Source organism: Phyllostomus discolor, chromosome 6 (assembly GCF_004126475.2).
Source record: "Phyllostomus discolor isolate MPI-MPIP mPhyDis1 chromosome 6, mPhyDis1.pri.v3, whole genome shotgun sequence".
Taxonomy (NCBI): Eukaryota; Metazoa; Chordata; class Mammalia; order Chiroptera; family Phyllostomidae; genus Phyllostomus; species Phyllostomus discolor.
The window spans coordinates 124,077,017-124,094,290 of record NC_040908.2 but is presented as its reverse complement, the minus strand read 5'-3'; the positions used below and the strand labels follow the sequence as shown (position 1 = coordinate 124,094,290).

Genomic DNA, 17,274 nt, shown 5'->3' with positions numbered 1-17,274 from the left:
CTGATACCCATCTCCATCTACCTAAAATCTTTGTAGAACTGTCGATTGCCTCTCACAGGTTCCATGTACAAGGAACCAGGACAGAGCCAGGTGGAACCAGGAGATGGAGCTGGATCCCACATTGCCAGCTTTCAACTAGACTATGCTCATCTCTGGACCTGGACCCTTTGTCTTGCGGGGAATACCAGGGCAGCAGGCCTTGAATGCCTGGCTTTCTGTGCCTGTGTGCCTGCTGTACATGGCAGCTATGGCAGGGAATGCCCTTCTATGGGGGCTGATGGCAGTTGACAAGACACTCCAGGCACCCATGCACTAGCTGCTGGGGCTTCTGGCAGCCATGGACTAGGTTCTGGCCACATCCATAGTGCCCAAAACCCTGGCTGTGCTCTGGGGCCTGTCAGATGAAATCTCTTTTGGGATCTGTCTAGCTCAGCTCTTTGTTGTCCAAGTGAGTCCTCATTGCTGTTCACTGTGGCTATGGACTGCTATGTGGCCTCAGTGCTGCTCACCATGGCTGTGGACTGCCATGTGGCTATCTGCCAGCTTCTACGCTATGTTTATTGCTGACCCAGTGTGTGGTAAGCTTAGTGGCTATAGCTGCTGTGACCTGTGGTACCTACAAGATAGTACCCCTTATAGTCCTGCTCCAGAGACTGCCCCCATTTTGGACAGCAGGTACTGCTCCACACCTACTGTGAGCACATGGGTGTGGGGTGGCCTGTGGTGACATCTCAACATCTGGTACAGACTCATCACATGTTGCTCTCTCCAGCACTGGACCTAGGGTTCATAGACGCTTGCTCATTCTCCGTGTTGTTTGTTGCCTGCCATCCATCCCATGGTGTCCCCCCAAAGGCCCTGGGTACCAGCAGGGCCCATGCCAGTGTCAGCACTCTTTTTACACACCTTCCCTCTGCTCCTTCCTGGCTTACCATTTTGGCTGCCACACAGTGTCCTGCCACATCCACATCTACTGGCTAACCTCTATGTGGTGGTGCCACCTGCCTTTAATGTCTGAATTTGGGGTACAGTGAGAAGTAATAAAGGATACATACAAAGGAGCTACAAATTCCTCATTGAAAAAATGGGGGGGTGAGAAACTCATGCTCCACAGAAAATCTGATATCCACCTTGGCATTTGGGTGAGTGTGAGACTCACCACTGCCTGAGAAGTACTCAAGAGGTATAGCAGCACCAGGGACACAAAACTATGATTCTTTATCCAGGACTCAGGACCCAATCTCTTCCTTTTATGTAAGGAGTCCAGTTGAGAGCCCAGAGGACTGGAGGCTCAATAAGCTCCTGTGACTGGTTAGAAGATATTGGGAGGGAACTTTCCTGAAGGACAGACAATGGAGGCTGTTGATATCAGGAGCTTGAACTGGGGGCTACATTTGAATAGTGGGGAGGGATAGAAATGTTTAGAAAGCCTATAACAGTGGAGGAGACTAATTTTTAGGGGTAAGGCAGAGCACATAACAGAGTAGACCAGTACGGTGTTGCTGAAGCAAACCCCTTAGGTATACATCTTGGCCCTCATCCAAAGGCACATGGTTAAGTTAATGGCTCTGTCCTTGGGAAGAAGCAGGTAAGGTTGCATTTCCTTCTAGAACATTTCTGGCTTCAAAGCTGAGGAACACACCATAATCCCTCCTGAAAAGGACCCATCTAAAGGCCCCCACAAAATGTATCAGGTTTGCCTTAATCTGTTTGGACAGGGGGGCCCAGCAGACTGAGGGCAGATCTCAGCATGGGGATGAGAAAGACCCTGTTTGTAGTGAGAAACTCATTTCCACCCCATATCTGCAGGCACCAGTGTGTCGCAACCCTTCCCTCCCACCCGTTTTCCCCATACCTTCTTCACAGCCTCTCTCACCCTCAGTTCATTCAGATGTCGAAATCTGTGCCCCTCCTGGTGAGACTATTCACTTGGACCAGAGATAAAAGCCTGGGGGAACTCAGAGGTCTTAGTTCACCCTGCAGCTGATGCGAGATGCAACCCATCCCTGCCCTTTTGACTACTCTGCTGCTGCTGTCCCTGGTGCTTCCAGGACAGCCTCAGGTACAGGTGGGGGGATCACAAGCAGGGAGGGAGATGATTCTATGCTTTGTATTGGCTTCCCCCACTGCTTAGATCCTTCAAGAACCCCCAGATTCTGGGAGAGTGAAGGTGGAGATAGATGGATGGAGGAGGAGAGAGTACCCTGCCTGCTCTGATGATCCCTGGGCTTAGGTGGGCACAAGGTGAGGGGGGAAAACAAGGATAAATGTGAGTGGGAAGAATTCTGGACTTTCCACCTGCTCTTGATGAACCTTCATTTTAAGCAGAAGTTCACTACCCTTCACCTGTGCTAAGGGTGTAGAAACTGATGGAGGTCAGCCTGAGCTGTTGTATGCGTGTGACCTCTGCTCCATTATCCCCCAAAGCTATACACTATTGAGCTGGAGTTGCAGCAGGCTGAAGACAAAGCCAGATTAACTACTAGGGCCATAGAAGCTATGTGGGACTATTCAGAGAAGGATCGAGGACATATCTTAATTCTTGAAGATTCTGTAGAGAAACCTCAGCTGGTGCCACAAGCCTAGTCAACAACTTGGGAAAAAGTCTCCAATCTAAGGCTGGCTTATCCAGCTTCAAAATGGGAGTGGACAGATGGACATAGAGGATAATAACTAACAGGCTAATAAGAGTCTTAATAACTTAAAGTCTATAATAACTAATAATAACCATAGATTATTAAGAGACTTTGTAAATTAATCTCTACATGTATTTTTGCTTCTTAAAGTAAAACATAAGTATCCTCACTTACACAAAAGGACACTGGAACACAGAGAGAGTAATTCACCCATCGTTGCAGAGCCAGAAGTAGAACTGAGGCAGTCTGGCTCTGGAATCAGTAGATTATAAGTTAAGATTATAGGTAAAGGGAATAAGACCCCAAGTTATGCATCTCTCTTTTCTAGAAACTTTCCTCCTCACTCTATTTAGCTGAGGTAAAGCAGCTGCCTGCCACCCTCACCCTGCTGGCCTGCATCACACCCTAACACAGCTGGAGCTCTGCAACTCCCTTAGGAGCACAGGCACAAGATTTAGAACAAAGCTGGCAGCCTGGTCACTTATTAATCATGTGACTCCACAAAATATTATTTTTAAATAGTCAGAACCTCTAGTTTTTTTGTCATGTTCTTGTGAATGCTGAATACCAGTCCAGACTCTGGTGCCTGATGATGCTGTTAATATTAATTTTCTTTCTTTGAAAATTTGGAACTCTCCATACCTACTGTCTTCAAGACAACAAAAAGTTGTGGGGATCCACTAAATCTCTACAGTGGGGGTACTGCAAGGAACTTCAGCCCCCAAACCAGTCCCATGACAAGTCTCTTTGGAGTAGCTTTACTCTATCTCACAGAGCATCCAGGAAAATCTGCTTCCAGTTACGGGAATTGCGGTCAGATCCAGCCAGTATACAAGGTAGGATGAAGGTGGCCCTATGAACAGGAGCTAGGAGGGAACCATGGCTTCAGTTCTGAGAAGTTAAGGAAAGGGTCCCTCACATTCATGGCTGAAGGGTGCCCATAGTCAAGAACAGCCTCCTGTGCAGAGAGAGAAGGGTCAACCTCTTCTTTTGCTTTGTTGCCAAAAAGCACACTGTGCCCCAACATATAAGCTTAATGTGCCTGTGACTTTGCAGTTGGTAAAAGATGTGCCAGGTTCTGTTGATAAGAATGGCATATGCCATTGTGTGGTTTACCTGCCCAGCAACCTCGTCCCCCTGAAGCAGCTGGAACAGCTACTGAGTACAGCCCAGGAGCTCATGGGCAAGCATGAACAGGAGCTCTCCAGGGTGAGTGCTGGGGCTGCAGCTGGGGTTGGGGCTAGGTCTGGGACAGGAAGTAGCATAAGGATGAGCTCTAGTGGTAAGGAGCTGATGGAAGCACTACCCTCATCTTTGAGGTGAATCCTTAGTATGAAGAGAAAACTAGGTATTGCTTTGGGGATCCTCAGCGGTACTAGCAGAGAGGCTTATGTAATGGGTATTTCCTACATTAATGGGTGAACTAGTGAGTTTGGATTCACTGGGAGCTGGGAAGAGCAAAAAAAACAAGAAAAGGCTTGGAAATGAGATGACTAGTGCACAGGAAGCAGAAGAGGATTTGAATAGAAGAGTTAAAATAGGGACAATCAGTGGAGAGATATGCGGGCCAGGCTGGTGAACTTGGAATTGGTGCTGTAAGTAAGGATGGGTAAATAGAAATGTTGCATTAATAGATGCATCAATAGAAGTGTGATGTGGGCAGTTGTTTTATGTAATGGTCACTAGTGGAGCTCCTTGGGAAGGTCAGTGGGATAGAACCAGACTGGAAGCTGGAAATCAGTTCATTTATTCCCTTACTAAACTACTCCTGAGAGTGTGTGGCCCTGAAAAGGAAAGAGAGAGTCTGGGCAGTTCAAGGGAAAGACTTATCATATTTTGCCATGAATATATACTCTCTTTTTTGCCCAAATTTTTGAGGGAAAAATAAGGATGAGCATTATACATGGGTAGTACTAATTCTGTATCTATATACTGTAAATGAAAGATTTTTCTCCTGAAAGTTTGGTCTAAAAATGTGAGGGTACATTATGCATGGGAGCACATTATATTTCTCCTGCAGGGAAAAGGATGCTAGTATTCTCAGCTGTGAAATAGGGATAATGTTAATGGTCACCTCAAGAGCTTTTAATGGGAGCAAATAAGGTGACAGATATGAGAGAATTGTGTAGGCTATGTGGCACTGGTTGGGGACCTATAAATAGATGGGAAAAACCATGGCTACTGAGGTTTGGGGGAACTGATTATCCATCCTCCCATTCCCAGGTCAGTGAGTATGCACATGCCACTGAAGATCAGGATAACCAGGTCCTAGAAATGAACCATGCCCTGAAGTTCAGGAATCCTACTGTCCTTGCTGCCTCCTATGAGTCCCCAGCCTTCAACCTGCTGCGCCTGGAACTGGAGGGAGCACAGGAGTTAGCAGCCCAGCTTAAGGCTAAGGGAAGAGTTAGTGCAGCTGGGGACCTTCTCTACCAACTCCAGAGCCAGGTATGTGGATGGATTTAAGAATCTCTCTCCCTTGCCCTGGCTGGTGTGGCTCAGTGGATTGAGTGACAACCTGCGAACCAAAGGGTTGCTGGTTCAATTCCCAGTCAGGAGATATGCCTGGGTTGTGGGCCAGCTCCCCAGTTGGGGGTACAACTACACATTGATGTTTCTCCCCCTCTCTTTCTCCTTCCATTCCCCTCTCTCTAAAATAAAATAAATAAGATCTTAAAAAAAGAACCTCTCCCTCTTTCTAGCCCCTGTCTCATCTAATTGAAAATTTGAATTTCCAAAATTACTTCTTTCTGGAGAAGACCCTGAGCTGAGAAATGTGGGATCCTGAGTTCAACTCTTCAAGAACACTCAGTGACCCACATTCCTGGCATCTCATTTCCATAGGTGGCTAATGCCAGCCTCACACTCAAGCTTCTGGCCGACTCTGACCAGCGCAGCTTCCATGCTCTCCGCCAGGAGGTGGATGTCCTTGAGAGCCGGCTAAGCGAGTGTGAGAGGGAGAAGGAGAAAGAAGAGGCCTCCAGAAACTCCAGCCCATTGCTACCCCCAGGTGAGGTCTTATATTAAATTTTCCAAGATATCATCTCCCCAAGGACAAGGTTGGGCGTGTAGGGTTGGCTATGGTGTACTGAGGGGTGGGCAGTAAAGATTTTGATGTAGAGTAAATCTTTTATTCCCTTGTTTGGTGTATCACTAAGGGATGCAGACCTAGAATGGTACACTCTCACACATTGGCATGCCCACATACATAGACAAGTAAATACACCCACAATCAGACATATGCACTAGTCACTATTCATGCACAATCACACATGCTTATACATACATTTTTATAGGCACTCAGGTGCATGGACATACACTCAAATGCACATACACTTTCATACTCTGCTCTCTGTGAGTCATGTGCATCACATCAAGCTCATACCTGCCTGCTCTCTTCTCTAGGCTCTTGTGCCCATGGAGGCCTCCAGAAAGTCAGCAGACCCCTTGTGGTACAGCTCAATTGGAGAGGCTTCTCTTACAAGGCAGGGGCCTGGGGTCGAGACTCAGCCACCAACTCATCCTCTTCCCTCTACTGGGTGGCCCCTCTGCGTATAGATGGAAGGTGAGTCCAGAATGTTTTTTCTTCTGCAGCCAGGTTCATTCCAAATATTCCCTAACCTACCCTGACAGGTTTCCTGTTAGCCCCATCTCAGCTTCCTCTATTTCTATGCCTTTGGGAAAACTTGGTCTAGGCTTGACAGGTTACCTCTTAGTGCTCCTCTCATGGGTTAAGGATGGTCCAGATGGCCCTAAGCTTCCTTTACAAATCCACTGTCTGAAATTTCCAAGTCCACCTAATCTAGAGCTGGCTCTATTCAAGCCTGATCTCATCTCCAGAACAAATTCTTCTATACCTGGGCCTCAGAATCTTACCTTCTGCTCAGAAAAAAATCAGAGGATAACCTTGGCCATGCTTGGAGCCTTGGAGTCAAACAAATCTGAGATTGATTCTCAATGCTGCCACTTAAGCTAAGTGACCTTGTAAATTAACATCTCAGACCCATCTTAGCCAGCTGTAAAATGAGAATATCATATAAGATTATATGGAAAAGTGTAAATGATACAGTAGGTACAGAAAAAAGTATTTTTTAAAGAATGGCTAAAGGAATCAATGAGTAGACAAATGCACTCTTCAATAAGTCTGGCTAGGAAGGCAGGTGCAACTCCCAGACCAGGCATTTGAAGTGAGTACAGACACAGTGTGATATAGACTCAGTTGAGTAGGAGGTCATGGGAGGAGGGGATGAATGTGAGTTGAACTAGTCATTGAAGAACCCCAGCTGAAACTTACCTAAGAACGATGAGCTCTCTGCTAATAATAATGCTCCCGAATTTCTATAGACATTTTGTAGCACACAAAACACATTTGCAAGCTTTTTGTTTTTAAGCCCTCTCAGATCTCTGTGGGCAAGGCAAGACTTACTGCCCAATATTAGGAGATGGCAATACTTACAAGTTAGGAATAATTTAAGAGACTTTTCAAAGTTACTTTCTGAATCCAGCTTCAAAACTCTGTCCTACTACAGGGTATCTCTGCCTCAATGACAGATGGATGGCACTGAAGTCTAAGAAAAGATTATCCATAAATAAGAAAAAATAATAGCTATCACTTGTTCATTACTTACTTTGAAATGAATGCTCTAGTAATTATTTTATTTGCATATCTTAGTCCTGACAAGCACTCCCTCTGACAGGGAGGTAATTTTTTTTTTACAAATTTTACTTATGAACTGAGTAACCTAGAGCCAATTATTTATTCTTTATTCGAGCCATTCTCCCAGCCTGTGGGGAGAAAACCTATCTAAAAGTTATTTTATTATAATTAAATGATAATGCAGAAAAATGAAATATATATATATATAAAAGAACAAATGAAAATAAAAAAGGTAAAAAAGAAAAACAAAAAAGAGATAATGCATATATAGTGCTTATTAGGTATCATTGTTGTTGATGTTATTAGTACTACTGATACTGGTTTTTTTACAATTATTTATTCTCTTGTGGTATATTGTAAGTAAAAAAGAAAGATTAAAAATCAATTCTGTTTGATTCCAAAGCCCGCACTATTATTGAGAACGTTGGCCTGCTCATTTTTTAATAGCACTCTGTTTCCTTGCTTCCTGCTGTCACCTACTGATTCTTGTGTGGGGTTTGGCTTAGGTACTTTGACTACTACCGACTGCACAAGTCCTATGATGACCTGGTACTGCTGAAGAACTATGAGCAGTGGAAGATGGGCTATGGTGATGGCAGTGGTAATACAGTGTACAAGAACTTCATGTACTTTAACTACTATGGCACAGGTGAAATGGCCAAGGTGGACCTTTCTTCCAACAGCCTGGTTCTGCGGCGCCCATTGCCAGGTGCCACCTACAACAACCGCTTCTCCTATGCTGGTGTGTCCTGGAAAGATTTAGATTTTGCTGGTGATGAGAAGGGGCTATGGGTGCTCTATGCTACAGAGGAGAGCAAGGGCAACCTGGTTGTGAGTCTCCTCAATCCCAACACCCTAGAAGTGGAGGAAACCTGGCGCACCAGCCAGTACAAGCCAGCTCTGTCAGGGGCTTTCATGGCCTGTGGGGTGCTCTATGCTTTACGTTCTCTGAGCACCCGGCAAGAGGAGATCTTCTATGCTTTTGATACCACCACTGGGCAGGAGCACCATCTCAGCATCCTGCTGGATAAGATGCTAGAAACACTGCAGAGCATCAACTACTGCCCCTCAGATCACAAGCTGTATGTCTACAATGATGGCTACCTGGTCAATTATGACCTCAGCTTCCAGACACTGAAGAGCAGGCTACCAAAGCCACTAGTCAAAAGGTCATCTGAGGCTAAGGCCCCACCCAATGCTGTCAAACTCAACAAGTCCCACAGGCCTTGAGACCCAATAGTAATAGCATTGGTAGAAATATGTCCTCTTCTTCACTCCCCAAAATAGCCATTACCCTTAATGATTGGTCGCATTGATTATATCTAGTAAATTCTTTACATTTAATATCTCAATCAGTACATTAAAGTTCTCTTTAATAATGGTCTAGGTGGATTTTATTGAGGTTGATTGGGAAATAAAATATGGGCTGGAAAACATTACTGTTTCTTTACCAGAATCCTAGAATTGCAGGAACTGGAATTTTAAAAAATTCGTATTTTGTATTTTGAAAACTGTGAATCCAGCTCCTATAATTGTAGGATTATGTGAGCTAGGTTTAGAATCATCTCAGGTCTAGAACCTCTGGTTCCAGCGCCACAGATCCAGGGGAGCTGATCATTAGATTGAGATGTGTGAATTCCCTTCTTATCTGCAACCACCTGTGGAGTACCTGGGAGAATAAAAGGCAGTGTCTTGGTGTGAAAATCAATGTTTCACTGTCCTGAATATATCTCACTTTCAAGTATAATTGGGAGAGGGCTTGGATTTGAGTTATGCTCTAAGAAGTAAACAACTGATAGCTGAGCATGAAGCAAGCCTGGCATGGATTGGGGTGGAGGTCCAGACATTCTAATAAAGAATCCTTTAGTGTGATAGCAGGAAGTCTCCTAGACAACTATCTGTAGTTTCTTTGTTCAGCTTCAACACACTGAGAACATATGGGCCTGGACTCTCTCCTTGACACCTATCTTCATGATGAACTTACCCTCTAGGCGGGAAAATAAAATGTTCAAGGTTTCAGACCCTGAAGTCTTCACAGTCATACAGATACCAGAATAACCAACACACTGTTTCATTCTTATACTTTCACACATATTCATTCACAAATATATATCCAATTAGACATGTGCATTCTTATTGTTGCATATATAGTATTTCCATCCACACCCAAACATCAACATAGACATAAATATGCATTTTAACCTGTTTACTAGCAAAAAATTCATCTGCTACCAAAATAAAAATTAACCACCATCCTCCAAATTTACATGGAACTGAGAACCTGGCTTTTTAGTTGCCTAAACCTGCCATTAGGAATTTCACTGTTAACAGCCTTTACTTTCACCTCTTGGTTTACAGACATTTCTTCCTCTTAATGCTTCAACAAAAAGGCATTTAAGATGAGACTTCAAAGGGCCAAAATAATTTTAGGACTGTATAAATGTAACTACTGCTTAACTGTTAAGGAGTTGAAATTACATTCAGCCCTTTGAAGGCAACCACGAGGATGATGTGGTCCCTGGTGAAAATGAGTTTGACATCCCTGCCCTAGAGGAAGCCTCCATGGTTAGTCCTGTTCCTGCTTCTAGCACACAGCAAATTCCACCCACCGTACTCCACCAGTCCCCTGGGAACACTCTCAGTTAAGTCTAGAATCCCAAAATTTAGACACAAAGGAAAACATGACCTCCTCTTTCACTTAAGAACTTTGTTCTTGCTCTATTTCCCTTTCTAATTCCCAACTCTTTCCAGATCACTAAAAAAAAAAAAACTATGAGCTTTTTCCTATAAGAGATTCTGTTCTTATCCACATTTATGTACTTTTATCTATGGCTTCAGTAGACCCTGCTTTTCTTACTACATGCCTAATATTAGTACAAGAAACTCATACATAGCACCACATATCCCACATAACCAATCTGGTTTTTAATTTCTTTTTTAATAGTTCCATCCTGAGAACTTTGTGCCCAATTTCCTGTCTTATTTTATTTCATTATATAGACCTGGACTCACTAAATATGTCCTCTTTTCCAAGTTAGTCCTGGCAGAGACTGTGAGGCCAGAGTTAACATCACAATATCTATTTTCTGAAGAGGTTATGATCCTGGTGGGTGGGGCAGGGGAGGAGCAGCCCCGGGAGGAGTCATCTCTACTTAGCCCACTTTGCACCAAGTATGAATCAATAGCCAAGACAGATCTCAGCTGGGCCACCTTTGGAGAACTGGAGTGAGGGTAGAACTTCGCAAAATACCTGGGTCAAGCCTGGTCACTCATCCTTTTTGGGGCAACAAGCCTGTGACCTGAAAACACAACACCTGGGACACAGGCCAGTGGTCTCCCCTCACTCCATCTGCCCCAGCTTCCACCTGTTCTCCATTTGCCTTTCTTTCAAGATCCATGCCGCATGTCATCTCTCGAACATCCAGGATGGCCCAAATTGGGCATCTTTCAGGTCAGTATGCCAACAAGAACATTTCTTCAAGTATCATTCGAGTGACATTAAAGACACCAGGCAAGCAGGAAGACTTTATACTAGCTGCTGATACCTCAGTGAGGCAGTTCAAGGAGAAGCTATCAGCTCATTTTAAATGCCAAATGGACCAGCTAGTGCTGGTCTTCATGGGCTGCCTTCTCAAAGACCATGACACACTGAGCCAGAGGGGCATCCTAGATGGTCACACCATCCATTTGGTCATCAAGTCTAAACAAGGCTCCAGATCCCTGACCCATTCCCCCCAGAACATGCCAACCAACAAGCTCTGCCACCGGGACAGAAACACCAAAGGAAACATTAGTGAGGTATTCCAACCTGCTGTTATGAATCACACTTCAGTGGAATCAGCCCTCTTTGTGGAGCCTGATGCACCCCAGGGGCTTACCCAGGACCTGGAAGTAGGTAGACATGAGTACATAACACAGATGCTAGAAAATTCAAGCGCCCAGTTGCTTCTGTCTACCACCGACCTCATGAGACAGTTCATCTCAGAACACCCAGAAATGCAACAATTGATGCAGCAGAATTCAGAAGTCTCACACATCCTTGACGATTCTGAGATCCTATGGCAGACCCTGGAACTGGCCAGGAACCTTGCCTTGATTCAAGAGATCATGCAGGTCCATCAACCTGCTCAGACTCTTGAGCATCCTCTGAACTCACCTTCACAATTGGGTCTAGAGACAACCCCAGGTGGGAACAAGGCCTTGGGCCAAAGCTATGCTGATTCCAAAAATCAAATACTGAACAGCTCACAAGATCCCTTTAGGGGCAACCCTTTCACAGTTCCTATAGAAGGACAAGTGCAAGAAAAAGTCCACTCCTCACCCTCATATCCACCATCATCCCAGGAAAGGCTGGACCAGCTCCCTGTAACCCAAGTCATCTATACTAGTTCTTGTGATTTATCTTCAATCACCTCATCCAGTGCTACCCCCAACAAGGTGAGCCATACTTCTAGGGGTAATACTGCTACTAATTCCACCAAGGGCCAGAATCATATCTGTGACATTCAGCAGCCAGCTGGGGTACAAACCTTACCTAACAGAGAGCTCACACAGCAACTCCAGGCAGAAGACAAAGATGCCACCATCTCTCTAGATAGCTCTGGTCAGAGGTTGGAGGATGACCTCCAACTTTCAGAAGAACAGACTGCTTCCTCCCAGATCATAGGAAGCATGATAAAATTGCTTTTGAACAACTCCTACCTGGCCGTTCAGATGATGATGTTCATGAGCATGTCCCAGTCAAATGAACAGTGGAGGCAGCAGCTTCTCACCTTCCTGCAGCAGACGCAGCTTTCTGACATTCTTATAGCACTAGCCAACCCTAAAGCATCTCAAGCAATGTTGCAGATTGAGCATGGTCTACAGCTGTTGACTACTGAGGCTCCTGTTCTTCTGCCCTGGATTGCACCTTATCTCTGGGGCTTGGGTTGTCTTCCTGCCCCCAGTTGCAGCTACCCTGACACAGTGCCCAGGGCCTGGGATGTGCCAAATATGGCTGAGCCTGAAGGGCCTGAGTGCTGCCATAAATCTGGATCAAGCCTGTAGAGGCTACAGTCCATAGCTGAAGATCCTTCCCCTCTTCTACAAGCCCCTGAGATTCGTTTCAGCAAGCAAATGGAATCACTTCAGGCCATGGGATTTGAGAACCACCACACAATCTGCAGGTGCTCATTGCTACTGAGGGGAACACCAATGCTGCTATTTGCAAGCTCAGGAGATCCCAAGGATTCTAACTCCCATGTCTGTTTCCTTGTTACCTGCCTACTGACCCATTGGATCACCTCATTTACCAGCCAGAGAAACCCTGGAGTAGGAGAAAGCAACCAATACTTTCTCTACCAAGTAACTGACCATTGGCCATTACTGGAAGATCTGTCAATAAAATGGCTACACTCCACTCACCCCCATCTGAGGTTTGGCTTTCTTTCTTTCACAAAAAAGGGCAACTGTCTGTGTGCAATATCCTAGTCTCACCTACCTACATCCATGAACACACATATACACACCACATGTCTATATTAATGTAGAGAATCACAGGTATACACATAGAACCACATGCACAGATATAATACCATGATTACATACCCAAGAACATCCATATGTAGTGTCAGACAGATGTGAACACATGCACAGGTTCACATATCTCAGGTCCATATATATTCACATATATAGACACAAATTCAACACACAGGTATGAACAGCCATATGCTCACATAGATACACACTTCCTAGAGACACATAACAGATCCACATGAAAGGAAGGCAAAACATGCACAAGGGGAAAATATTCCAGATGGATTCAGATATTTGGTCATAAAGACTTGATATCTCAAATCCAAATTGTTCAAATCTGAAAGTGGAAAAAAGAAAAGCCTGGTGGGTCAGCATGGGAAAAAGTCCATTTTAGCCAGGTCTTAATGACTATTCAACCTCTTAGAAGTCTTACTAATCACCATTTTTATAATCATAGGGCTTTTCTGGCTGTTCCTATTCTCTATCACAGACAGTTGCTGGCAGCCTCACTCACATTCCATCTACAAAATGTGCAGGCCTCTGTGGGGCATACTTTTCAGTAATATTATTCTTCAGCATATCTAGTGTTTGCAGCTCTTATTATCTATGCCTAGCCAAAATCTCATCACCTTTTTTCCTTTCTCTCCAGCCAATTGGTATGAAAATAATTGTAGTTCAACTACTCAGTTATTAAATCATTTAAGAAGCTCTTGCCATAACTTAATAAGTATTGTTTCAGGCATTGAAGAAATAGCAGTGATAAAGACTCATTATTTATGGAATTTACTTTCTTTTGTGGTGCTACAGTATTCACCTTATGGACATGTTAGGTGGTGATACATGCTATGAAAGAAAATGAAGCAGATTAAGCTGTTCTAAATAAGGAATAATCAGGACAGACCTCTCTGAAAAGGTGACAGCTGAGCAGAAACCAAAAGGAATTTGAGATTTAAACATGCCTCCCAGGACATTTCCTGGGAGAAGTATGTTCCAGGCAGAGAAGGCTGCATAATAAAAGTAAAGCCATCAGGTAGGAGTTTTATTTCTTTGAAGAATAACAAAGAGATGATGTAGCTGGAGTGAACAAGAAAATGGGAATAAAAAGAGATCAGAGAAATCATGAAGAGATTTGTAGATCTGATGAGGAATTTGTATTTTACTATGAAAATCCCTGTTGACTTTGAGAAAAAGATTAAAGTTTTTAAAAAATTTATCAGCCTGACTGTTGAGTATGGAATAGACTGTGGTAAAGGAAAAGTTGGGAGCAGTAAAACTAGTAGATGTTTTTGTAACATAACAGGTAGAAGACTGTAGTGTCTGTGACTAGGGTGGGATCAGTGGAGGGAGTGAGGAGTGTTCTAATTCTGGACTGCAAAGGAGATCCACAGAGATGTCGGTGCTCCTTGTAGACCTCCAGTTCTCCAGCCTTGACACCTTCATCAGCAAGAGTGAAGGACAGGTCCACAAAGATCCAGGTGTGTCTAGCAAACCTGCTGCCAAAGACACCCATTCCACCATTGCCACTTACCAAAAAGGTATGTCTCAAGAAAGGAATTACAGCTAAAAATGATGCTATATCTCCCCAATAAAACATTGCTACTAATCTAATTAACCCTTTACCTTAGTTTCCTCAGTTTACAAAAAAAAAAAAGCCTAAGCTCTCCAGGTCATCTTTCTAATTATCATCCCAATATGCTTGAGCATCTCTCAACTGATTCAATATTCCACTCATCAGTTCTCCAAATCTTTCCATCCTACCAGTTAGAACCCTTATGCCTACAACTTTCCAAACGTTCCCTCACAGCCTTCTTTGTTGTAAGTTAATTCTGGTTGTCCACTCAGGACATTGCTTCTCCAGCAGTGCCTGTTGCTTGTTGCATTCCCTGTGGACTTAGAAGGGGTTGATGTCCTCCCTGTACCTTCTTTTGCAATTTGACCACAATTATATTCCTCCAATGTTACTCCATACCTATCAATATAATCATTCTGGCATAGCGCTCACCTAGCAAACTCATAATGGTCTATCTAACTCTGTCTGCTCTCTCTGTAGGCAGAAAAAAGCAGACAACATTGCTGACTAATCTCATCTAAATTTATTACCAAAAAGCATTATTGGTATGTTAGCGATCTTCCTACATTTTCCTATTCCAATATTTCTCAACAGAATCTGCATTAAAATAACCTGAAGAGTGTGTGAAACATGAATTTCTGAGCTCCATTCCAAGAGGGTCTGATTCAGTAGGTTTAAAGTGGAGCCCCAGGTGTTGCTGATGCTGCTGGTCTGGGGAACCACACTTGGAGATCCAATGCCTGAGTCAATTCACTATCTTATTTTTTTTAGATAATCATGTTATACATTTTTAGCTCTTCTTAAACTTTCACCATCCTCATTTCTATTTTTAATTACAGCTGATGTTTTTTTTATTCCAACAAGAAGACAAAAGTGATCACAAGTGACTCATACCTGTGTCCACTACTAAATCAGCATCTGTACTCATACACTCTGCCCTCCAACCTGTTGTATTGAATAACCTGTCCAGGCTCCTAAAACAAACTCTCTACTAATATATCTTCACAAACATTTACTTCACAAACATTGACATTGTTTTTTTCTTTCTTCTGCATCATTTTTTCTCATTGGATTATTCCCATCAGAATAAAACTATGATGTAATATTCTCATCTTAAGAAAAAACAAAAACAAAAGAAGCCTTTATCCTTTGAAAAAGCATTCCCATACAGTCACCATCCTTTCTTCTCATTTAAAGTACTCTTATTAGATCCACTATTTTTCCAATCCATTTGCTTTTAAATTCACTCCATCAGGTTTTCTGCCCCCACAACTTTTCTAAAACTTGTTTCATCATGGTTCTAATTCTCTCTTGTCAACTCCAGTATCAATTCTCAGTTTTCATCCTACTGACCTACCAGCATTATCTGACACATTTGGTTACTTTCTCCTCTTGAAAACTCTTCATCTTCTCTCTTTTTGTTTGCTTTTTTGACTTAATGTTTTATTTTTTCTATATATTCTTTGCTGAATTCATCTAATCTTCCAGACTTCTAAATATTGTAGGGCCCTATAACTCAGTCTTTTTAACTCTATTCTTTTCCTATATTCACTAGGCTCATGATATTCAATTACCTTCCTACATTTCCATTTTGATATAAAATAGACATTTCAAGTATAAGTGCAACTGACCTGGTTGGTTTTTTTTTTTTGGTATAACCACATTCCCTCTTTTACTCTAATGTCAATAAATAACCAATCCATTCTTTGAGTTCTTCTGAATAATAATAATAACAACAATAATAATTTATCTTTATTTAGAGAGAGGAGAAGGGAGGGAGAAAGAGAAACATCACATGAGATAAAAACATCAATTGGTTGCCTTTGGTACTTGCCCTGACCAGGGACTCAACCTGCAACTCACGCATATGTTTTCACTGGGAATTGACCTGGTGACCTTTTGGTTTGTGGGACAATGACCAACCAAGTGAGCCACACCAGCCAGGACAGTAATATATATATATTTAAGTTAAAAAATTATGTCATCCTCCACCTCTCTCTCATAGTCTAGCTTCTGCCCATCAGAAAGTCAACAGTTTGAAAATATGTAAAGGATTTATGACTAATGCTGAATCAGAGAAAAGACAAGAACATAAGATACCAAGAAGAAGAGGGTTCACTGAGGAGTACCTGAATTTGATTCTTTTTTTTTTTTTTTTTTTTTTAATTTTATTTATTTATTTTTAGGGAGGGGAGGGAGGGAGAGAGAGAAACATCAATGTGCGGTTGCTGGGGGTTATGGCCTGCAACCCAGGCATGTACCCTGGCTGGGAATCGAACCTGGGACACTTTGGTTCCCAGCCCGCGCTCAATCCACTGAGCTACGCCAGCCAGGGCCTTGAATTTGATTCTTAATGGGGACACAAAACATTAAGGGTCTTTCTTAGTTCTTAAATCTAAGTGATTCTCCACATACCCCATAACAGGGCTCGTGGAAGCAGGACTCTTGGACTCAGAAGGAGGGTCAGCCCAGGCCCCTTACTATGAAAAAGGCAAATGAGATAAAGAAAGTGGAAAAGTTAAAGGTTGTTGGAGATGGAGTTCCCTGGGATCCAGAGTACCTTAGAGAAACCTCAAGTATCCATTGTATGAGGCTGTGATGTCATTGGTGAGGTCACAGAGGTGACCTGACAGAGTGGGTTCCAGCCCAGAAAGCTTCAGGGGTGTCTGTTCAGCAAGATGAGGGTGATTTGGAGCCCTGTATAAAAGAAAGGACAGGGTCACAGCTGTTTGGTATGTATTCCCCAAACTGGGTCATTCTTCTTTCTATAACATCTTTACTCATCAACTGTAGACCTCTTCCCCAGGGCCTCAGGTGTTCCTTCCCTGACCACAACATCTGTCAGACCCATAATCCTCTCATAGCATCCTATCCCAGGGACCTCATTGCCCCTTTTT

At 43.3% G+C, this 17,274-nt stretch overlaps 2 protein-coding genes across 3 annotated transcripts; both read left to right on the top strand.

Moving 5' to 3' along the window:
• Positions 1-1,905: 1,905 nt before the first annotated feature.
• LOC114498910 (olfactomedin-4-like) lies at positions 1,906-8,677 on the top strand. Of its 2 annotated transcripts, none has more exons than XM_036028931.1 (6): positions 1,906-2,062; positions 3,693-3,845; positions 4,860-5,084; positions 5,481-5,646; positions 6,042-6,201; positions 7,800-8,677. In XM_036028931.1, the coding sequence occupies exons 1-6, from the start codon at positions 1,994-1,996 to the stop codon at positions 8,521-8,523; spliced, it is 1,497 nt and encodes a 498-aa protein (XP_035884824.1). In that variant the 5' UTR covers positions 1,906-1,993; the 3' UTR covers positions 8,524-8,677. The 2 variants fall into 2 exon arrangements, with proteins under 2 accessions (XP_035884824.1, XP_035884823.1); XM_036028930.1 differs by lacking the exon at positions 1,906-2,062 and adding an exon at positions 3,356-3,472.
• Positions 8,678-9,714: 1,037 nt separating this feature from the next.
• UBQLNL (ubiquilin like) lies at positions 9,715-13,657 on the top strand. Its single transcript, XM_028514510.2, has one exon. It carries the CDS (start codon positions 10,690-10,692, stop codon positions 12,337-12,339), a length of 1,650 nt encoding a protein of 549 aa, XP_028370311.1. The 5' UTR covers positions 9,715-10,689; the 3' UTR covers positions 12,340-13,657.
• Positions 13,658-17,274: the final 3,617 nt, after the last annotated feature.